The sequence below is a fragment of the Leptosomus discolor genome, chromosome 18 (genome assembly GCF_034619465.1).
Source record: "Leptosomus discolor isolate bLepDis1 chromosome 18, bLepDis1.hap2, whole genome shotgun sequence".
Taxonomy (NCBI): Eukaryota; Metazoa; Chordata; class Aves; order Leptosomiformes; family Leptosomidae; genus Leptosomus; species Leptosomus discolor.
This window is the reverse complement of record NC_141408.1, coordinates 15,772,226-15,796,425: the sequence shown is the minus strand read 5'-3', so window position 1 is coordinate 15,796,425 and position 24,200 is coordinate 15,772,226. Positions and strand designations below refer to the sequence as shown.

At 39.1% G+C, this 24,200-nt stretch overlaps 1 protein-coding gene across 1 annotated transcript in view; it reads right to left on the bottom strand.

The window, feature by feature from the left end:
• The window catches only part of PITPNM3 (PITPNM family member 3), a 106,659-nt gene that overhangs the window by 1,796 nt on the left and 80,663 nt on the right, over window positions 1–24,200 (bottom strand). Inside the window, exons 10-17 of the mRNA XM_086475081.1 lie at window positions 23,096–23,262; window positions 16,248–16,418; window positions 11,506–11,700; window positions 10,625–10,773; window positions 7,628–7,744; window positions 6,837–6,953; window positions 2,651–2,799; window positions 491–640 (exon numbers count right to left, since the gene is read on the bottom strand). Coding sequence (XP_086331207.1) covers window positions 491–640; window positions 2,651–2,799; window positions 6,837–6,953; window positions 7,628–7,744; window positions 10,625–10,773; window positions 11,506–11,700; window positions 16,248–16,418; window positions 23,096–23,262 — 1,215 coding nt within the window. The remainder of the gene's footprint in view (window positions 1–490; window positions 641–2,650; window positions 2,800–6,836; window positions 6,954–7,627; window positions 7,745–10,624; window positions 10,774–11,505; window positions 11,701–16,247; window positions 16,419–23,095; window positions 23,263–24,200) is intronic.

Below are 24,200 nucleotides of genomic sequence, written 5' to 3'. Positions count from 1 at the left end.
GTTCCAAAATGAGAGCTGTATCTCCTCATCCAGTCTGACATTAACAGACTTGCAAGAATGGATCAAAAGGCCTTTTAATTCTTCCTCCAGAAAACGCTCTTGCAGTCATGGCACTTGATAATTTTGAAGCAGAAGTATGTCCTTATTTGAAGTTAGTGAAAACACAAAATACACTCTTTGCTAATCATAGTAACACATGCAATCATTAACTCACTTTAAGGCCATATTCCCAAGAAGCAACAACTTTTAATCTTTAGGCTACTTAAAACTACAAATTTCAAATTAAACCATAGCATTCTAAGATTCTTCAGAAAATCAGGCAGACCTGATGTCCAAGCAAATATAGAAATGATTCTGCAAAGAGTCCTGGCCTTTAAAGAATTGTTGTTTATTCAGTAAAAAACTCAACCCTATTCTGCCCTCGTCCTTCCTATTGTGTTCAAACAGGAAAGTTGGAGATTTGAAAGTGAAGTGGGCAAACCTCACTTACCTGACAACATCGACGGCCCCAGCTCGGACTTTGGGATCACTTCCCATGATTGAAACACTTGCTGCAAATGAACCGTCAATGCTGAACACAACACACTCCATTCCTCGGGGAAGCACAGTCAGGTAACTTGCAGCACTGCTCTGGTCCCCTCTGGAGAGTCAAAGTGATAAATAGATTTAAAAAGCAAAATGTCAGAATGTATTTTCCGTACGTTTCAGTTAAGACTTGAAATTAGATGTCTGGATCTACAGCTTTGAGAACCGCTGTCAAATAGGGCTTCTGATTTCAGTCCTATATGGGGCAATTAAAACATACACTTTTAGGAAACAGCTTTCCAAAGAGAAATTTGGAAGCTGACTTTAACAAGAAATCATGTGTATGAATACCTAAAAGAAATAGGAAAAAAAACACAAAAAGAGCCTGAAGTACTCAAACTACTACTCAAACATGCTATCCATCTATATATGTATATATGTACACATATAAGACATGAATGCAATATATATATATATGCACACTTACACAAATAGCACACAGAAATTAGCTGCATTTTTTTCTGTCAGTCTACAGTTACTGACAAATTATTAGAAATTACAAGGGAAGAATTTATATGCACCTTTTATTGGTATGTACGTACACAAATCAGCTTTTCTCCATTAGATAAACTGTTGGTAATACTAGCATTACAGATCCCTCTATCCTTGCAAATTACAATGGGAATGCCAATCCAGAAAATTAAAGGGAAAAAAAAAAAAAAAAAAAAGCGCCCAAAACTAACCCAAAAAAGAAATGGAGTCATAGATGGCTTTTCTCATGTAAAAGCAAGTGAAATGCAATCTTCTCCTCATGACGTATTTTCCCCAAGAGGTCTAGACATTAAGACTCTAACAAAGCACAAAGTAATCCCAAGTTCTTACCATCCCATGACCTCACATTCCCTAAAAAAATGTAACCTGAAGACCACACTTTCTTTCCTTTAGAAAGTTGATTATTGTATGATCTAGATTGCATCTGGTGATGAAGATTCTTAAAATGTGTGTGCACAGCTTAATGAGCAAAACCAGGACAATTTCTTTCATTCCTGTTTGAAACTTACTCCCGCAGTCTGAAAGCCCATGGGAGCTTAGCTTCTGAATACACCTTAACTCATTTTTAAGTAACTCTCTTTTCTTGAATCGTTTTTCTGTTCTATCACACTGAGGTAAAACATCTCTTCCTCCTCAATTAGCACTACATAAGATTCTAAATATACTTTGGACTTGGTTAATGGGTGGGTAACGACACATTCTGTTTCAGCTAAATTCATCCTACTGATTTAGACTCCAAAGCAGGGATTCAAAGGAAGCTGTCAAGGTACTTCCTAAGCGGCTAGGCAATTTAATTCTAAGTACAATACTAAACTAAACCTCTGTATTAAATAAAACTGAACTTCTATTAAACATGATTTTTTTTAAAAGCACAGCTACCCCAGTCCTGCACCTAGGCCAACAAATTTTATTTCGCACACCTTCATTCTTCATGCTTTACTTAGCATGGAGATTTTTAAGAAATGCTGGAGAGCTAGAAGAGTCGATTGATTTTACGTCAGTGAATTGTTATTTTCAGGCATTGGTTTTGCTCGGTTTTGTTTTGTTTTCCCAATTTAGAATAAGCATGGTCTTGAGTACAGAATTAAGGTAACTCTTTCGATCAGCCTGACATCAACAGATAAAGAGGTGGCTAACAGTGAGGCAGTTCTCTACTGTTAATTTCAATAAGAAAAGCTTCTTCTCGGTCCGAAGAACACAAAGCTATACCCTTCAGCAGTCTTTTCCCCAATAAACAGGCTGCAAAATACTCCAGGTCATACACTCTTGCCACAAGAAGACTGATTACAGTCATCCAGTCCCCATATTTTGCAAGACCAAGTGCTCCTAAGTTGAACTGCACTGAGGATTTCTGTTGCAGTAGGGATAAATCCATTGGCCTGGGCACCTCCAAACCAGCCAGCAAACAGATGATCACTGCTTCAAATCTAAGCTGACAACACAGTGACAAGACCAAGAAAAGATAACTAACAGACCAAAATCTCCCTGCACACCCCCTTCTGTCTTATACACCATGGTGTCTTCCTGATCAAAACAACCCATCACAGCTGTAGTTCCAGCTTGGAGCTATTACCTGACCACCATTTTGATGGGATACACACCAACTCTCAGTCTCTTCTGTTTGGGTATGTTGTAGGATATCCGCCCACTGCTGTTGGATATCTCTGTGTCAAAGAACACCCACCTACCCGAAGATGGCTCAGTCATTATGAAGATATCAACCTGCAAATACAACAAAACAGTTATCTAATGTGATAGCAGGCAACACGCCCTCTATTTACAAGGCCTGCCAAGCCTAGATCACATTAGTATCTCCCAACTATGGCTGGCACTAAAAGCTTACAAGGAAGTTTGAAGGAACTTCAAAACTCAGTAAAAACTTCACAGAGGGTCCTCTCAATTAGAAAATGCTTCCTAACACACCATACCTAAGTTTATTCCCTTCGTCATTTAAAGCACTCAGCACTGTAGGTGTCAAATGAGTGTATAGAGCTCAGAGATTTGGCAGGAAGCCTAAACTAGAAAAAAGATCATTTCATCTTGCATATGTATATTACATTTTTGCATACCAAACCTACAAAAAGGAAAATTTATCTGGTTATTGGCAAAATGACATATTTCTGAAATCATAACCTTGCCTACAAATGTAAAACCTAAACACTTTAAATTATCAAATTTTTTTTTCCAAAGGTTTCATCAATACGGTTTTCTTCAACTGAAATATTTCATCAAAAATAACATAAAGTGTATGAAATACTTTGTCTGACTTGAACCAGCCCTTTTTAGCAATAAGTACATCAGTAAATCTGAGGAGGGTATCTGCCAAGCTCTCCTTCTGTACTCATTTTTTACTGAACTTAGGCATACAAGGTTTATGTAGACTTCCTCAGTGCTCAACATGCAGCCAGAAACTCTACAAGATTCGCCAGCAGCTTACAAGATCACACTGTTTGTGTGGATATCCTTGAAAACGCTGCAGATATGCTCTTGGACATAATGACGTTACCTGACATTGGGATATAACTATAAATAACATGAAATTTATTCTGAACTGCTGAAATTCAGAACTTAATTCCTCTAAGGGATGAGCTTTGATGCAAGGGAAGAAATGACAGGTACTGCTGAACCAGAAGCGTTAACAGTATCAAACAATGGGTTTACTCCTTTGTTCTGTTTTTTGACTGCAAAGTGAATTCACAGTTTGAATACATATGGGTACCAACTGCCTCTAAAGCATTGGATGGTGGAAGTAAGACAAAGCTTCACTTCATACCCTAACTGAGTCTGAATTTCCAACTTTCAAATGCCCCATTAGCAGTGAGAGGGCCATGGAAAATATATTTATGATTTGCTAGGGAAAAACCTAACTTCCTTCCAACCTGCAAAGGAACATAAGACCTAACCAGGAATAGAAATATTTTCTTTTGACAATCATACTTCTACCTTTGTTTTATTCAGCCATCGTGTTCTTACCTTCTATTTTTCCCCTTTAATAAATTTTCTCAAGTCAAGCCATTAAAGATGGAGGCAGGGTGTATGTGGTTCAGAAAAATAGTTTTGAAGTTGTCATTGGGCATTCTGAAAAATTTGCACACCTACAGTCCTTTCAGATCAACATTTTCTTTTTTCAATACCAGTGTGAAAGCTACTAGAACAGCATTTTGCTGACTGTGGTCATTGAACTGTTCTGGCTCAGATTTCCCTCTCCACATCAAAAGATTATGAAATATAGCCTTTTATGTAAAGTTACTTGAGGTCCTTGGAGGGACAACATACAAGTGTAAAAAAAATAAAGACAGTATTTCTATTAGTTTTGAAACCCCTCAAAATTAGGATAAAAATGATCAGTAATTCATCACTGAATATGGGATTCTCCCCAGTGCAATAATTAGTAATAATCTTAACATTTTTACTTAGCAATTTCTTTCAAGAGATTTTAATAACAGGATTCTATTCAATACCCAAGCATAGTGTGGATCTGTTTTCCCACTGCAGAAACACAATTTATTGTTCATCCCCGTCCTTCTGAAATGGGAATATGATCTCAAGGCAATCAGCCAGCACACAATAATCTATGCCAGGAGGAAAAATATCAGACTATAATGCCCAGAAAATAATGAGTTAAGTGAACACCGGAGAGACACCTCTGGCCTCAGGAAAAGCACCAAAATGCTGAAATGTATCTTCAACCTAGTTTGCATTTGCTTTTTTACCAACCCAAATTCACCTCAGTAAAAGACCCAGGGCTAAAATCAATCCAGTCTACAAACCTGCAGAAACCCCAAATGGCCTATTTTAGGAATTCTTGGGAAAACAAGGGTAGTCTCCAGGACCGATCCTTGCCTCAACAAAAACTGGCATGTCAAGCCCACCTCAGGTTAGTAAATGATTTCTAATAGGTCAACAGGCTGAGCCTGAGATTACCTAGGTGGCCAATCCCATGGCAGTACGAGAGGATATGACTGGCAGAGACTCCTAGAGAAGCTTAAGCTCCTGTCTCCTTGTCTTGACCAGACGGTCTCATCCCCATTATCACTACTCTGTTGTGCCCCAACAGGAGCTACCCAAAGCAGATGAGGTTCAAAGAAAATTTCCTGCCGGCTGAGGATAGCACAGTGATGTGACAGAGTAGATCAGGCTCACCTGTCATACACCAACTAACGCTTCAAGGTCTGCTCAAGTCTGCAGGCCACACTGCTAATGGACATAAATCCATCCCCCACTCTAATTCCCGCTAGGGAAGGTGGAGGAGGGTTGGCCTTTCCTTCGACAGCTTCAATGGTCTTGTGGCAAAACCAGTTTCTTCTAATTTCTGCACTGTACCAGTCACAAGAGTTTCCAACTTTTGACCTGAGGCAATGCTGGGATATAGGCAGAAATAATGCATGCCAGGAGATTCACTACATACACAGCTTTGATTTGCAGTCTACCTGACTGTAGATCTAACTGAAGACCTTCAATGCAATCTAATACACTCAGGTACACTTAACTGATGTTTTGAACTTACATTTGAAAAATGGCACAAAGAAGAAATCATTAAGTCTTGGAACCATACAATTTTGGTGTTCTTCATAGGACCACTATGAACCCCTTTGGTGCCCTATTCATCCCTGTGACAGAAGAACCTTATCAATGAATAAAATGTGATCAGATTGAAGAAATTTAAAATAAATAAAGAGCTGTGATTAAAATATTCAAAATCAGAAAAAAATCTGTGATCCTGTCTGGCACATAAACTCAAGTGATGTGGCTGCTTTACATTCTTTTACAAACCACACAGGACAAGATTGAAGCAATGATGGTCTTAAAAATGTAACCGTAACTTATATGGACCATTCAATGTGTATCATCAGCACACATATGCTGAATTCTATCTTAGAATTCTTAGAAGCAACACATCATTTATGTCTTGTGGCACAGATTAACAAAGCCCAGCTGTGACAGAAGCATGGTCAACAGAGACACAGTTCCAGAAACATCCATCCCTGCCATTTGCACTACAGCAAATATACTCCACAGAAGGCATGCCATCAGCAGGCTGACCCCTAGAGGGGTCAGGTTAGTGCTGCATCTTAGCAGAATGGGCACCCACAGAACAGGCCAAGTGAAGCCTCCACGCTTCAGTTTTACTCTCAGCTCAGCAGTTTTGCTGTGTTAATTTCCACAAAAAAGTCTTACAATCTCATTGAATATTAACAAATTGTTCACTTAATGCTTGGCTTTGTTAGCTGTCAGCCTGGCTACTGCAGGCAGCTTGAGGAGTGACAGTTCCAATCGTGTCACATTACTACTTAAAAGTTTAAAACTGATCTTCACTCTTCCATATATAAGAGAAACAGCAGCCATCTAGCTTCTAGAATCCCTATTCCTTTATCTAGTTGTCTTACCTGGGTAGGAGGACATCGATTTTTCTTTTAATTTGCCAAACACTATAAAATTATTTCCTTCTTGCTCAAAAAGTTACTTGTCTCCAGTAGGTGGTACAATTGGATGGGAGGTTCAGAAATCATTGCACAGCAACACTCATCATTAACCAGAGGAGATGGTCAGCATCATGTAAGAAGGATGAGAGCTGAGGAAAACGGCAGCGATCAGGAAAGCCCACCTCCAGCATATTTTTGCCAAAGTGGTGGGAGCTAGTGACATACTTCCCCTCACTGTAAGGCCTTCTCTGGTACTATACATGTGTGCTACATTCAACAGCTGTTTCTAGTAAAAGCTGGTTCAGAAAAAAAGGAAATTGGTTACTCAGACTTTACCTTTTCACCTGTTAAAGCTACCATGTCCAGAGGTCCATACATAAAGCGGCCAACTAGTACCTGAGGACCGTCTTCTGCTGCAATGACATCATTAGCTCGGTGATTAGCAGTCACGTTCTGAAATAAGATCAGAGGGTGGGAAGGGTAGTGTTTGCTTTTGTAATGAGGCTACTGTCTCTACTACGTAATTATGAACAGTGACACAGAAACACAGTCCTGGACAGTGTGTCTGAGGTATGTCACAGTGCACCTTAGATCACCCAGCAAAACTACGTTCCTATTTCAGCTGGGGCCAGGTTTCCAATGTTCCTGAATAGACTTCCTAGTGAGAGCGCTCAAGATGACCAAGTAAGAGAGAACGTTTAAGGAAATGCCAATTATCTTTCACTTCAAGCGGTGCCATAGATTCACAAGATTCTGTGCAAGACGCATCTTAACTGACATTTCTAACTGAAGCAGCATCTGAAGAATGAAGAAATTATTTTTTTTCTGGAGTTATGGATTCATCTATAAGAAAACAGAAGAACAACTTCTTTGCTTAACTGAAACTTAAGGCCCCTCTGTTACTTACAGAAAGAATATGCTTTCTCCCAACATGTAGTGATAAACCAAGAATAAATTTTTCCTATTGCCTAACTGTTAATTTGTTTGCCTCTGGGTTACATTAGCAGTTTTCAGCTCTTTAGTAATATTCAGTGATGTAAACGCATGCTTTGGGAGATCAAACTCCACTTAAAGTGCCACCAAACCCAAGTTTTATAGCTGCCATATATATTCAGATTCATACTTACTCTCAATTTGACATGTGTCCTTTTGCGTAGCCATTTTTCTCGTGGATTGGATGGACTTAGTGTTGCTGGATCCAGGTTGTCATTTTCCTTGAAATTTACATTTTCATGCCTCATCACCTGAAATTATATAAATACTTCGATGAACAGTGTGTGGCCTGGGGAGTCACGGTACTTGGCAAAGAAAGGGGAAGTACAGTGCTGCCCCAGCTGAATGACACTGCAGAGCCAAAAGCACAATGAAAGTAGAAAGAGGTACAGGCCATGTGTTCACATTAATTGTAAAGACAAATAAACCGCTTTCACTCTGTTGGCCAACACTTAATCTCAAGTACTTGTTAAACGGCTCTTCCATTCACAACAGAGCTTGCACATTCTTCCAGAGAAAATGGTGAAAACATTAGGATGGTATCAAGTGACAGCCACATGGTCTGCTCATGGTCTGCAAAGTCAGTAAAGCAGCTTAAGACCATGACATACTTTTAAATGTCCTTTATGGGGCAGAGGTCAGATTCCTCACTCCATCTGTATTGATTTTTTATACATATACTCAGCCAGAACAGTTCTTACCACCTTTTGGATATTACTCACCACTGCAGTAGATGATAGGCTCAGGATTTAGCTTGTGGCTAGCAACATCTGAAGATAAGAGGCCTATAACTTGTGAACATGCAAAAACCCTAATATGCCATACAAGCTACACATTCTTATAACCTAAATGCCACATGCTTACCAAGAAACTTGCATGTCCAACTCAGATTTTGGGACACAACCCACAGATTTCAAGACAAGCCCTGTCTTACTGAAATGCACCCTGAGATCATGGATAGAGTGACACTGCTTCATTTTGAATGAGAAGTGGCTTAGTCTGTCTCTTTCACAAAAATTACTCAAGTCAAACATTTGGTTTTCTGTGCCAAAGTTTTCCACCCTGGGTACCGTCTCTGGAAGAGTGGCCTAGAATAATTCTGAAAGATGTCTCATATGAAGTCCCTTGAGTAAAATCCTGTTGTATTCAGCCTTAGCAAACCAGCTGGCTTGCAACAAATCATAGTAACGCTGAGGTCAGTGTGTTTTTTAACAAATTGGCATAAATTCACTGGAGATCACATGCACGAAATAGATGTGCCCACAGGGTATTCAGGAGCCATTAGCCTTCAGCTTAACGCCCCCTGCCCCCCCCCCCCCCCCCCAAGGGAAGAATGTCCAAACTATGCTGGAACTAACCTGTCCTTTACTTAGTGCTGTAAACTCACATACTGCTTTACAGGAGGCACATTCCAAATGCTTGAAAGGGCTTATGAAATTCTAAAAGCTGTAATGCACATACAACTCTAGGTAAGACACAGCAATGCAACTTGATATGAAGCACAGAAATAACAAGCAGGATAAAACAGGAACCACTGCTAACAGAAAACTGGTCTCAAGGAGGCATCTGAAAGGAAAGCTAGGATAATGTTCTGATGGATTCAAGGCAAAAAACGTCCTGAGAAGATGAGATTACAAGAGCTGCAAAGGAGAGAAGAAACACCTATGTACAATTATCTAGGGCCCTTGAACAGGAAAACCAGGGATTAGCATCCTGTCAGTTCCAGTAGAAACCTCTCCTCTACTTCGGGATGAGCATCAAACAAGATTCCTGCTCTGGAGACTGTTCTGGTTCATGGGAAAACGCTTCAGCAACTTTTGCTTTGCTTTGATTATGATGATGCTCATTATAAACAAAGGTTTTTTAAACTAGGTTTTAAAATTCTGCATTGCTTAATGATACATTTTGACTGGAATCAGATATACTAAAGGATGCTCTGAAAAGACAGCAAGAGGTTGAAGGACTTCTAGAATTTCATCAATTAAAAACAGCAATCAAAAAATCTGCAAGTGGTCTGGTTACCAACAGACTGCTGCACACTACACTCACAGACTGCCATATAAAGACAAGGGCTCGGTACAACGGCACAGTATGACTCAGCAGTGGTTTTAGACTGGAAGGAACTCGGCCACAGAGCTTCCATTCCCAGGAGCTACCAGGTGAGCCTCCAGAGGACTAACATCATTGACAGCAGCACTGGGAGCAGGAGGTGGAGGGAGTTTACATCCAGAGACCAGCTAAAAGGAGTTGCAAGGTATGCAGGCACACTGACATCTGCCAAACTGATTTAATGAAAAAAAAAAAAAAAAGTCACTCTGCAGTTTTCTGCATTATTCTGTCTACTGTTTGCCTGGCAGCAGGTGTTTCATCATTCACTGGATGTAAAAAAGACACTGATTCTTGGATTAATCCAAATTAAACTGCTTGTGGCTGGCTTTTGGGAGAGGGTCACTTTGGGTACTTTGAGGGACACTTATTCTGCAAGTTTCACTTGAACACCACTTAATTTTTTTTTTTACCCCAGGTGAGATATCTCAACCTCACCACTTTCTGCAGAGGTCAGAGCACTGCATTATCCCTAAGCCACTGCGAGCTGTTTCTAATTACTGACACAGTAGGAACAAGAGACCCGTCAGACGAATCAGAAACAAATTCTGCGGAGACAGTGCACACAATGCTTTGAAATACTCTAGTATAGTTACAGGAGAGACTTGATTTTCTTACGGGAGCAGTACTTTCGAACTGCTGGTTTATTATCAAATGTATGCTAATAATTGGATATTTAGTAGTGAAATCCATTATTAAGGCTGGGGATAACCTATTCCTTCAAAACCAAGAGGAAATTAATACGCAATACAGGGTTATGCTGATCTGGGGCATGGGAGGGGTGAGGTGTGCAAGACAGTGCATTGCTTCCAGTCACAAAGTCAGCAGTAATGGTGGGCTCACTGTCCCCTTCACCTCTCCAATAAATCCACATCTGTCATTCCTACATCCAGTTGCATGTGATGCAACCACAGTTAGCCATCTAACTGAACTAAAGATTAAAAGACTGATTACCTTTGGAAGATGCAATTAACCATCACAAGGTTATTTGTTGCAGAGAGAAAAAAAATAAAGAGATCAAAGACCTGTCTTAAAATGAAGGCCACAACGTCTGTTGATTCCCAGTAGCTGGCATGGAAGAGATGCGGCAGGGCCACAGTTGGAAAGGCTGTCAGCACATCTGGACAATACAAGGCATAATCTATTCGTTTTGTTCCCCACCACTTTGCAGCAACTACAAAAAACCCAAACAAAATAGCATTACATTTCTATATGGTGTTTCTTAATAAATCTCTTGATGTCTTTATGTTTAAGCTAGATAACTGAAGGAAGTCTTTTGCTTTTTTAATCTTGACATTTAAAGTCTGTTAAAGGTATCTATCAAACACGAAAGTACTGTTTTCACTGATTGCATCATCATTTAAATGCCTGCAATCTAAACAGTTCTATTGGGTCCAAGTTTTGGGAAGCAGAAATCACCTCAGCATGATCACCATTGCTTCCTGGTCCATGGAAGATGCTCAGTGAAAGACTACTACTTTTATGATCGTGTTAGAGAAAGAATTGCACATTTCCCAAATCGTGAACAGAGTATTGATATATGACTACAGTCCATAACAGGACAATATAATGATTTATAGCACTTTGGGTAACAATTCTTATCTCTGTTCCTTCATGCCTGGAACATGATTCTAAACCCATGAGTATGAAACCTGTCATGACTATTTATAAGTGGCACCTTAATATAAAACTGTGATTTCACTTCTATTACTTAATCTACTTAAATACAAACAGAAGAGGAAGCTAAATTGTGTTATTTAATATCAGAGCAACTTAGGCTGTTCTCATTCTCCCCAAATTTCCAACCAGCTGATTTTCCTTTTCATAACAAAATATTCCACAGAAAGGATGCGGAGGGAGGAGCTGTTGCCTTATCAGACAGCACATGGCACCAGGCTTCACTCACTGTTGGTGAGGTATGCTGATGGCAAGCTTTCTGTTGACCCTGAGTTTTCACTGCTTGTGCTGGCCAAGCTCAACTTTCTTGTTTTGCCTTGTCGTTGATCAGATGCACTTGGAGATCCAGAACTCTCCTGAGAGAAAGGTATGTTCAAAGAGCTGTTCTCAAGGAACAGAGCACTGTGGTTGTGGAAAGCATCACCTGCAGGTTACAGAAATGAAAATAATAAAAACCCCAAAGCAATAGGATGAACAACACGTCTCTGAAACTAGTGTGCTTTTTATTATTTTTTTCTAATACAGAGCTAATGAGCGTTTTCCTGAATAGCATCAGACTTAATGACCATGCATGAAACTCCTTCAGAGTGAGGAGGACAGCATGAGACAGCATAACTAAATGGCAAAAGCACACCCTACTGCCATCAAAATGCAATGGCATACTTTCTGCACCCCCTTCCAAAAGATTCACTGAAATAAAAAAGGTTGTGCTTTTAAATTAAGTTTTCTGCTCTGAATTGCTCTGCTGAGAAAGACGTAAACTGACCCTAATCTAATTCTTCCTCCCCCATTGTAATTTTGCAGAGTTTTGTTTTTTCATTCCCACTAAAATGGAGATGGAGAAAGTAAAAATAATAACTTTACACAGAATGGAAAACATGTTGTCAGCCAACGTATCTGTTAGGCTTTTTCATATTATTGACTAGCTTAAGACCAGGTTGGTAAGGGGTTTGGTGCCTTGAAACCTGCTGTTTATTTTGTAATACTGTTATTTTAAGCTCAGTAACCCTTCTCCCTATGGAGAGATCAAATCAATACAATGGCAAGCATTTTTGGCAGTTTTTTATCTCCCGTTTCCTGAATTATCTTTATTTTAAACAGGTAGGGCAGCCTGCCTTCATCTCTGTAAGTCAGGTCTCTGTTGAATTGTAAAGGAGGACAGACAGTACTGGTTACAGATTAATAAAATACATGTAATACTATTTTTTCCTAAAAGCCCTGCACTTAACTTTTGACTAGGACAGTCTACTTCCATAATTCTTCCATTTAGATAATTTAAACGGATACTTCCCACCCAAAATAACCTTTCTCATGGCTCTGAGGGTCACTGAAGGTTCTTATCTTTTATCCTACTAATCTAAATTTACTATCATGCTTGATAAGAAATAAAAGGCAGATCATTTTACAGTCTCATCCTGGATAATTGTGACAGTTACAGCCAATACAAAGAGGCAAAGCAACTTCCTCAAGGCCACACAGTAACCATCTCCAGACAAAATTAACAATATTTTATGCATATACAATCAGAGAAGCACTGTGCTTTTAGACCTCAATTGCTATCTATCCATAATGAAGCAGATCAGTTGGATCAGCCATAGTCTGAACTGGCACTCCTGCACATTCCCTATAAATAGAACTTCCCATGAGAAAATTTTTGCAATTATTTCAATTGTGCTGCAAAGTAAAATGTAAGGTAGAAGCCCAAACAGTAAACAGGATTATGATTATCAACGTTCTGTTGTGTCAAATGTCTAAAAAGTAGGGTAGGTTGAAACCAGGTGATTTGAATTAATATGTAACAACCATCTTTTTAACCCCCAAGTAGATATAATGTATCATGTCATAAGCAGCAAAGCAAAAAAAGGAATTAAATCCCCACATTAGTATATCAAAAGACACGACTGGTGGTAAATCAGAGACCTGACACAAACCTGAGGCTCACGTAGAATGGCTATGAAAGCACTTTGATTATGAAATGTCAACTAGGCAGCTGCTGTTTAATGAAAGGGCAAGACAGCAAGGCTTTCTCTGGGCTGTAACATAACCTGAACTTTGTACCTTGCCCTTGTGATTTATTAATTGATTGTATTTTTGGCTGAACCATTACCTACTGCTATGTCTTCTGTCAGCAGTCACCATAGATGAAAGCGTTATGAAGATAAATGTTTCTCCATCTGCTCTGTATGTCTGGCAGTGCTTTCAATGCAGTTTCTTTTACTTTCACTTGTCTGCATGTCACAGCAACACGAGATAAATATCCCCTTAAAAGGTGACTTCTGAAAAAGTGGGATGCCTTAAGTGGTTATCTCCATTTTGTCTATCCAGTGCACACATCGAAGATTTCTCAGACACTAAACTGAATCTTTGCTAATTTTTCTTTCTCTTTGCATACAATGTATTGACTCTCCTATACATTCAGAAAATCGAATTTAAATCATGCCTCAAATAATTTTATATTATTAAGCTGTTTTATCAATAGCCTAATAATGCCATCACGCCCACATTAGGAGACAGAGTTGCAACTGACCAAGTAAATGACAGAAAGAGGAATAATTCTTGGGGACTGTCAAAATCAAGCCTGGTAAGGGTCAGCTTTCACACTGTTAAGCTCTTAATAGAACAATCCATCACACACACAAACAATACCACATTGCTACAAACTGAATGACCCTTGGGGCAGACTTAGTGATAAGTATTGATGCTGCTGGATGCAAAAGGCAATTGTCTGATAAAGTGTGCCCTGCTCTTTAAGTCCTGCCATTTAAGTGCTAAATGTTTTCTGAATCTCAGCGGAAAAAGTAAATTCGATAAACTAAAAGCTTCAAGATAAACCCTATGCACAGAGCAGCTCACTCCAAGAGCTTCATTTGATTGGCAAGAAGTGAGAGACAGCTATAGAAATCCCGCCCCAGTTTTCATCATGTTCTCTAGCCTGTGTTACCCCTGAACCGTTCCTGTGAATCATATGGTGAAATTCTCTTCCAGTAGTACTTGTTCTTCACGTGGCTTCCAGATCAGAATTTTTTTCCACCAAGGTGCCTATCAGGAATGCCAGGTAGACAGCAGAACCATTCCTATTTTATCCATCAGTTCTTATGAGAAAAGGAACAGGGAATGAGATTGTTTAATGACAGAAAAGATTACCAGAGAAGGCTTTTTGGAGCAGTGCATAAGAGTTTGGTGTAACTACATCTCATCATAACTGGTCAGTAAACTACCCTTCCAGTTGACACCATGAAGGCTCCCATTTTAAGAAATACTTTTACAAGCCAGACAAACAAAAAAAAAAAATTACAGTCACTAGATTTAATTATTTGTGAATCCAAAAGGATCTCAAAGCACCTTCATGGGAGGATTTCACATTCATTGAAACATAATGCAGCTTAGGTGTAAAGCACGGCAATGATTTAACACTGCACAGAGGTATAAATACAAAACCGTACCATGGAACATCTGCTGATCATTAGCACTCAGGAATTTTAATTTTATACTGCATCCAACACACAGGATTTTCAGATTTACCTGCTCTGTAGGGGAACCTTCTGACTCAGTGCCTTAGATGAACTCGAAAAGAACACCAGTTGTTCCCAAATCAATTATAAAGCCCCTGCTTCAAGATTCGTTGTATCTGAAGGGTTTACTTTAACACAACAAAGCTAGTAAAATGTACCAACACAAGGTTTTCAATTTGAAAAGCAGCCTAAGGGAACTATTCTTTCTATGACAGTTATTTAAAGGAGGGTTCAACTTTTCAAGATAGCCTTAGATACATCTCAGTGACAGAATTTGTGCCTAACTAACTAGCAGGATTTCAAAGTGCACAGTCCAGCTTTATAATAACTCCAAGTCAGAATGTAAAGCAGCGTATATATTTCCATTGAAAGAAAACTCAGACATGAGTGTGATGAGAGAGCACACATTCCCTAGTTTGGACTGTCACTCACCTTGGCTATTCCTTAAGCCAATTCCTGAGGAACAGCCAGATCTTCACATGTTTCAATGAAGCCAACATCTAGAAATGAACCTTCTACAACTCAAGATCAACTGTTGCTTTTCAAACTTTGATTTAATCAGATTCAAACTGATTTGCATCCAACGTACACCATATTTGAGCAGATAAAACAAAGTTGTGTGTATCCTACTGCACGGAATAGTTTCCCAATGACACCACTCTCCTAGCTCCAACATATAGAAGACACTGCCACTTTACTATATTAGCCTCCAACCTTAAACTCTGAATCCAGAAAAGCCTTTTGAAATATCCTGCTGAGGCTTGAATTCATGTCTCAATCTGTAGCAAAAAGAATAAATCTAATGTGCATGCATGTAGAGATAGACACCGATCAATTCCTTTTTTGCATAATATGACAAGTCAAGATACTTTGCACCTATATGATTTTATCTCATTTTCTGTAAAGTCAAAACAGCACAATTCCTTCTACTAGCTCCTCGCTCATCCATATCTTCCCCTTTCCTCCCCACAAATCAGTCTTTCTGTTTTTTCCTGGATGCAAACATTTATTACCCAACATAACTATTGTTTAGTAGTCTACCTAGGAAAAGAGCAACCAAAAGACAATTTGCCCAGTGCTCTGATTTGTGTTAGCAGATATCTGCAATAAACCAACCACAAATGACCAAGAGAAACAATATCTTAAGATCTAGGCAAAGGTCAAGTAGTTCAAGATGATATTCAAGGACATGGATGTTTGCAAGTGACACTTCAAAGCAGTGGTATCACCTTACAACCCCTCTAACACAACTAGTGTCACCAAGCTCACATGTAAGAATCATTTTGTCTTGGTAATCTTCTTTGGTTCCATGCTTGCTAAATATGTCTGTGCCATTCTGTCCCAGACGACTTGTTTTTAGCATGTTAGCACATTGGTATTTCAAATCCTCTTGAGCTGTGTAAGGAGAGAATGCTTAAGAGAAGAACAGTAAGGTGAGCTATAAAAATAGGCACTGTACCTAACTGGTGAGATCTTCCATCCCCTAGTGGGTATCTCTGGTACCGTGGGACACTGAATGGAGGTAGGAGATGGAATCTCTTCTCCAGCAATGGTTCAAGTCTGCAGGCAGAGGGGTCAGCAGAGTGAAAGAAACTGTACACTTGGCTGCAGGCTGGGCGGACCTGGCATACTTGGATGAGAAAGAGACAGAGAAAGAGAGTTCAGTAGTGTCCCTTCACAATTTTCAAGGAGTCTATACAGAGATATGGTTAATACGGTCTTCTGCAAAATCCAGACTAGCATACATCCGGCCACAAGAAATATAACTGCTATTTTCTATGTAAAAAACCACTTCATTGCTATGGAGTTTATAGAGACATCACAATCTGGGACGCAGGCACGTAGCAGATGTGAAGACCAGCCAGACAAACAGACAAAAGTAAGGAAGGAAAAAGAAGTTTAAAAATCTTGTAAATATATTATTAAGCATTACAGCTTTGATGTCAGCACTTCAAATTTACCAGCAAAATGGCTTGATGGGCCTGTTACGTCCAGTGGACTTAAATATAGGTGACAGCAGGAGCAGGTAGGTGACAGAAAGCACTGCAGTTTCTGAAGCCACCTTATAAAAGCTGATGTATAGAAATCAGGTTGGTTGCACTGTAACAGCAAAGCTCTTTATGATTCTTGCTGAAGGTGTGCAGCTCCTGAGGGCAAATATGAAAATCACTCAGCTAACAAGGCATTCTTTTGACTAAATGCACAGCATCGAAGCATGACTTATACTCAGATGGGTGACATGAGACTGCTAAGGTCTGTAAAACAGTTGGTGTAGTCACTTCTCACCACACACCACACCACACTTCAATCACACTGAATCCTGCCAGCGTGAGCACGTCAATTCATTATAGGCTCATTAAACTTAGCACAGTTTGTATAGCATCGCATTACATGTTACAACAGTCAGTTTATTAACAACAAGAGTAAAAGAATGACTAAAGTATTTATAAAATATGTTTGAGAATATTACTTCTGCTCCCCATGAACTCCTTGCAAGCAAGACATGTTTTCAAACCTGCTGTGCTAGACAATAAACTCTAAATCTTCTTTTGATAGAATTATTATTTCCTTGTGGTGATAACAAAAACCTGGTAACATGTATGATGTTTTTCCTTAGAAGACATGTTTGGTACAGCTTTGTTCTCATGCACAAGCCAAACGCACACTTAACTGGAAACCATAGAGAAAGATGTTAGAGTCTTAATATAAGGTGTCATGGATTCCAGATCTAATGGAGTTTATCTTAAGTGACATGTCTCACCACATCGCTCATCATGGAATTAAAAAAATTTTAAAAAAATATCAGAAACACACTACTTGGGTTCAAGCACAACAGTCAAGGTATTTGTACATAAGCAAAACTACAGTGAGAAAACTTGATGCTGTACATCTTCCTCTGTTGCAGCCACAGAGAGTCACTAAGAGCTACATCAGAAAACACCACATTCTCACAGGTTTTCTCAAGTGTTTTCCATGCTGCTGGAAGGACTCTAAAAATTCATGTTCTGGTGCTTGCAGCAATTAATGGTATATAGGAACAAATGTTGATATAGATATAAATCTTATATATAAATATATATAAATGTTGACATAGATACAAATCTTGATGTTACCAAGTTGTAAGCTTAAAAGATTGATACTGATTGTAACAGCAGCATTGCCATACACAGGTCAGAGCAATACTTCGTTTTGTTCTGTTCTATATGAATGTTTGTTCTATAAAGGCTACAGCATAGGCACACAATGTTTTTTCTCAAACTAGTAAGACAATTAACCTTTTATTGATAATAGTAGAAACCTTCTCAAAGATACTTTGATTATGACGATGAATGACATTCATGGTGACTACTTTATTGCATGCATTCTGTGCTAAACTGTATAGGAGGCTTATCTTCATGTCATGAAGATGTCAATACTCATAGCCTCCCAAGAAATGCTCTGGGACAAATCTTCCCATAAGAACATACCTATATATGATCCAGCTGTGCAAACCATAAACTTTTTTATTGTTTGGACAAGCAGTGTGCATTTTATTTTGCATTCATTGACTCACTGAGGATGGACAAGCAGTGTGCATTTTATTTTGCATTCATTGGCTCACTGAGGATGGTACATCATCTCTTTAGTTCTGCAGGATTTTTGTCACACAGAGAGAAAATGTGGGTATCTTTGGGGGCTTTAAGTGAAGCTTTGTGGTTTTTTTTTTTCCCCTAAGCTCTCTTTATAAAGCATTTTAAGACTGTTATCAGTGGCAACTACTATGTTTCCAGCTGCAGGATAACCAAAACCTACTTTTGATGTCTGTTGTACGTTGATTTTTCTAGAAAGGATGGCTTTGTGCACCAGTCAGCACACCTGGTAGCAGATTAAAAGAAAGTGGGAGATAATAAGAGACTGCTTGTTGAGGACACCATAGAATCTCTTCCCTTTCCCACTATCAAATAAATAGGAGCTTCATGCCACCTTTGTCCCTTTCCCACCATTAAGCCAGTCATATGCAAGAACTATGGCCTGTGCGATTCTTCTGTGGAGCACCTTTCCACAGTTCTCCCAAGAACCACTATCAAGTACCTTTTTTTCTTAACATATTCTCCAAGTAGGCTACAAGAAGTGCCCATCAGTTTATTTATGAAAATGGAATAAATTCTCCCATGTATTCCAGTTAATTGCATCACAAGAGAAGCAAAAAGGAAACACCAGCAAGGCTGCAAAGATCCAAGACTACTTTTAACAGCTTTCTTCAAGCTGTATTTTGTCCTTAGTATTCGCCAAAAAAAAAATGGAAACAGGTCACCTCTGTGAGAGCATTTAAGCACAGCAGAAATTAATTCTTTGCAAGGAAGGTATAATTCTCCTGCAAAGCCCAAGTAGTGTGAAATACACTCTGTGAGATAAAGCAATGCACTGCATTATAGTTAAAACCATATTTTGGCAAGCCTGCAACTTTGACATATGTATTAGGGATCTAGTGCTTATAAAGTAGAGCAGTAAATTGGGTATTATCCTGCTAAACTAGAGCTTCCTTGCCTAGCAGGGAGTATACTGGTTTATACCCTCTTTCTCATGCTTAACTGTCTGAGCCAAACATAAAGGAATTGCTTAATGCAATTAAATCAGTTGCCTAATTGCACCTTCTAATATTTCTTGTACAGAAACATTTTCTGTATATGTCTGCCTCCTGCATATGCACAAAAGGCAGACAAAGAAAGGCAGCAATGCAAACAGCAGGGTTATGAAAGCTGTCAGCCTAGGGCAAATTATGACATTTAGTGGCAACAAGCAATCATGTCCTCTGAGTTATCAGCTGTTTTCATACCTCTCTTCCAACTTGGCAAAGGAATACAGCACATTATGTTCCAAAGGAGATTACTTCCTACCACTGTGGCATTTAGCAGTATTATATTTAGCAGTATTGAGAGCAAGTGCAAAACACTCTACCATTACAACCATCCTAAGGTAGAACAGTGCCACTTTGTGGATGTAACTAAATGCTCCTGATATATTTAGAATTCTAAAAAACATTGACATTTTCATAGGGTAGCAAGCCTCTTCCAAGGATAACCATCACACAGAGAGTGGAAGAATATGGCAGACACACACAAATGATCACACTTTAGAAAGTAAGAACTGAGACTAGACAGTGGGAGGACCACGGAAGAGTGCTAGAGGGTAACCAGAAGGACTGTCAAGGAAGCACTAAGGGACCAACAGAATATTCAACAGGAGAAAATTAAAAGGCATTTGGTAAGGAAATAAAAAATTGGAATGAAGATTTGGTTTTAGCCACACTCCTATTAGTGTAGAGATAAATATTCAGAAAGTAAAACACGACAAGATGCATCTGTTCTGCAGAGAGAACAGGCAAACCTCTGGATATAATATTTTTCCCTTTCAGTTTAAAAACTGACTCTAACAAAACTAATAAATAAAAACATCCTGAATTTCATTTCTCACATTTCCAGGTAGCTTTCTGCCATCCATTTCAGTAAAAAGGGCACCTGACTCTTCTCACCTAACTTCCAGCTGTCTGCATGACAGGTTTCAATTTGTTTGTTTTCCTCTCAACTGTGCCACAATTATCACTCTAAAATGGGATTCTCTTATCATATGTACCTGTAAAGACTATGCTTCAAGCAGACTTTGCTTACCTTGGAATGTGTTTGAAATGCTGGTCAGTTGAGCTGCTCTCAAAGCATGCTCCCTGCAGGATACCAGAGGGAGGATGGAAGTGAGAGCTAATTTGAAGAACATAGCTAAAACACTAGCAATTAATGTGAAATTTTCCTGTCAAAGTGTCTGGAGGGTACCAGAGTTGAGATTGGGGAAAGAATGACTATTGGCTAGAGTTCAGAAACATACAGTCCCAGACCAGTAAAGTATTTAAGCATTGAAACTTGCCATCCATCTCTACCTAATCCCAATTCTTTATAGTTATCCCACTTATCCACTAGAAATTTAAATATGAGAAGGGAACTTTGACCTGTGCACGGAGCTGCTGCCAAAATATTATAGGAGGACTCAGAAGTTGTGTTTGCTCTTCTTTCCAGTATCTAAAGCTAAAAATGTAATTGTATGGTATATTTATTCCAAACTGGCAACAGGAACACTTGCTGTGCAGAAGAGCTGGTTTTTACATTCCTGTAGCAAGTGGAAAACTGTAGAACAGACACGTTATATCTTGCCTCAATCTTATCAGTTTCACTGTCCATAAGCCATGTCTCAGACATCTTGCTGAAGGAAGCTATCAGAACCTAAAGACATTGTGTTTTCTCTTCACTGATACATTCTCATCAATAAATGGCAAGCACATACAGCAATCAGACTCCTGGTAACCTTCAGAAATTTCCTTCTTACCAGTCAGGGCAAAGCTATCTCTTTTCTTCTCTTGCCTTGCAGCCTTCCCCAGTAACACAGATGAGTTTTAAATTCAAAACAGCATTATGGCCTCATATAAAAACATAGTCAAAATACGGTAAGTCACTTTGTTTTAAAAATTACCACTTGAGACAAATCCCAGTAGCCTCATTTTTACCTCATTCATACTTTGGCTGGATTTCAGACAGGGAAAGGTTACAATCAGCTTGCAGAGCTTTGCCTGTCCCTGTGATCCTACTTTACAATTTAACATTTCAGGAAGGCAGCTCTCACCTCTGCGAATCCAACATGACTTCTAAAGGGCATGTTCATATGGCCAATAATGACTTCTAAATGTAATTGTCAGACTTTTGAACACACGAGTGCTCTCCTGTGCAGCACAGCATTCAAGGGAAGACTTTCAGATTGCACAGAGAACTACACACAAAAACTGCATGACTTCAGAGCAATCCCTCTTGCAAAAAGCCATAATTTCATTGAATTTTGACATGTTTTCAACACATGTGTACACTCCCTTGAAGAGAAATGTGAATTTCATCTGTGCTCATCTGCATTTGTCCTCGAAGATTCTAAAGAGGCATCTAATGAAACAGACATATTTCATATGTGATCCCAGAGTAAACGTGTGTCCATTCTGATTCATTAAATGGAAAACACGACATCTTGCAAAAATACGAATTCTAGCTCAAAGAATTTTAATCCATATGTGCAAATTAATACTGTTAGATTTTTAAATGTGAAGTTCTACAAAAAAACCCTTCAACTCCCTGCCCCACACTCCCCAGCAAAATCCCTACCATCTTCAGAGGGAAGTGTTGCTAATCTTCTAAAGAAATCCCTAAGACAGAAAAACAAATTGCAGTGCAGTTTTCAAGGCCAGCCATCCCCTATGTAATTTTTGCTCATTTCCCGACAGCTCTTTCACAGCAGTAAAAAGCCTTAGTTTGTAGGAAAATACATATGATTTCCCATCCTCTTTACCTAAGCTGTGTTTTTGTTTGTCTTTATTTGAACAAAACCGAGTACTGCAAATACGAAGAAGGAAATGCAAAATGGGAGTTTAATGACGCTTATTTGTAAATCCACGGAACTTACTAAAAAAATCCTATCAGATTTCTAAAGGCTCTGAAAGGCATCGGTTTGATCATTTTTTTAATTATGGCAGGTAAAATAATTTTCAGTTTATATTACATTCCACTTTATTCCAGCAATCAAATGCAACTTTGAACACTCAGTCAAATGACATTATTCAAAGGTCTATAAACTGAGAAGACAAAAATTGGAAAGTCCTGAATTGTTGTCTCTTCTCGCTATTGCAACTGATCTTTCTCCCTCACCTGATAAATGAGCAGATCATTTCCTATGAAGAGGCTGTGCTATCCAAACCTCATACAATGCTAAGAGGCAAAACACACAATGAATTTTAAAAGTAAAGCAAGCTCTTACTTTAACTGAAAAATCGAAAAAATCCAGATGTATTTAGAAATAAAACAAACAAAAAAATCCTGTATGTGGCTGATCACTGGGCTTTGTTACCAGAGAGGAAAAAATGGCTCACAGCCAACACATCCGGGACCCAAACTTACCCATGGAGCCAGACGTGAACAAGATGCAATGCTGAACCAAGCACAGATGTTATTTTTGGTATCTTTTTCAAGGACTCATCCTTGGTAAGGTGTAAGCTTCATGTTGTATGACACAGTATATATGACTAACAGCAGAGCACAAGACACACTATTGTAAATGGGTGAGCAGTGATATCGCCAGAACAACCCACATCACTTCAGTACCTACCTACACTAACACTCCCACCTTTAGGAGAAAGAAACTCCCCAGTCTTTAACTGGGCTCCTTTTTTTATCTCATTTTATATGAGTCTCAGTTTTCAAAGGTCATTAAGCAACCTGTATTCTAACTCCAGAAAGAGCTTACCATCCAGGCCAGGCAGAACAGTATTCCTCATGGCCAGCACCAAACCAAGCGGCGATCCGAAGAGGAAGAAATCAGACACCTCGAATTCAAATCGGCCCAGGTTTACTTCTGAGAGACTGGAATTCACAGGAAAGTCTGCACCATCTTTCAACACACTTGAGTGGATGCTGAGCAAAGAAAATGCACTGATTCAACAATATTGTAGAGGGGATCCAGAGAAAAAAAATCCATTCCCAGAACAGGCTGCTTAGAAAGCTCTCGCATCTGTATCTAGACCCAAGCAATCTGTCTTAAACTGTAGCTAGATACTGCAGTACAGCAGCCACTTATCACCATTTCTAGCGCAGCTATGCAGTAAATTTACTACCTTCAACATACAAGAGCTTTCTACAGTTACTCTACAGAATATTTATTGGTATGTTACACAAGGACTCAAGACTGAAGTTTACCTAGCCCACTTTTAGCAGTACAGATGTATGTAAGCTTACATTGAAACTTCGGCTACAAATTCTAACCTACTCGAGTTGTACGACCACAATGGTATGAAAAGGTTACAGTCGTAAAGTATGTTATATGGGTAGATAAAAAGCCTTGTTCTAATCCATTCCCTGAACTATGAACTAGAATTTCACTACTTTTCAACTATTTATTACAGGTTAAAATTAGTGATGCTTACAGACAGCTTTTACTCTTTTAAGTGATTTAAACATTCATTTACTTTGTATGCCATACATGTATGAGGTAAATACAGATCACCTATCACTCACTGACAAAGACTCGCCCCTCATTTAGTTCTGCTGGAGACAAAATAACTACATTCGTAAGCAGAAAAGGAGCATATACACTTACTGTCCTGTCATGAGTCAGAGCAGAACATGCCTCCAGAGTGTACAGAGCCTGACTGAGATGCTGACCATGCTGACTTCAACCGGAGCTGTAACTGAAGCACTCATGAGGTATCTGCACACTACGCTCTGCATCAGTGGCCAAGCATGGATCAGAATCAAGAAATCCTCAAGATTGGTCCCAAATCAGGCAAAGACACCAGGCCTCTCTTTCATTCTGAGAACCTAGCGACATTCTCAGTTTATAACCTGATGTTATT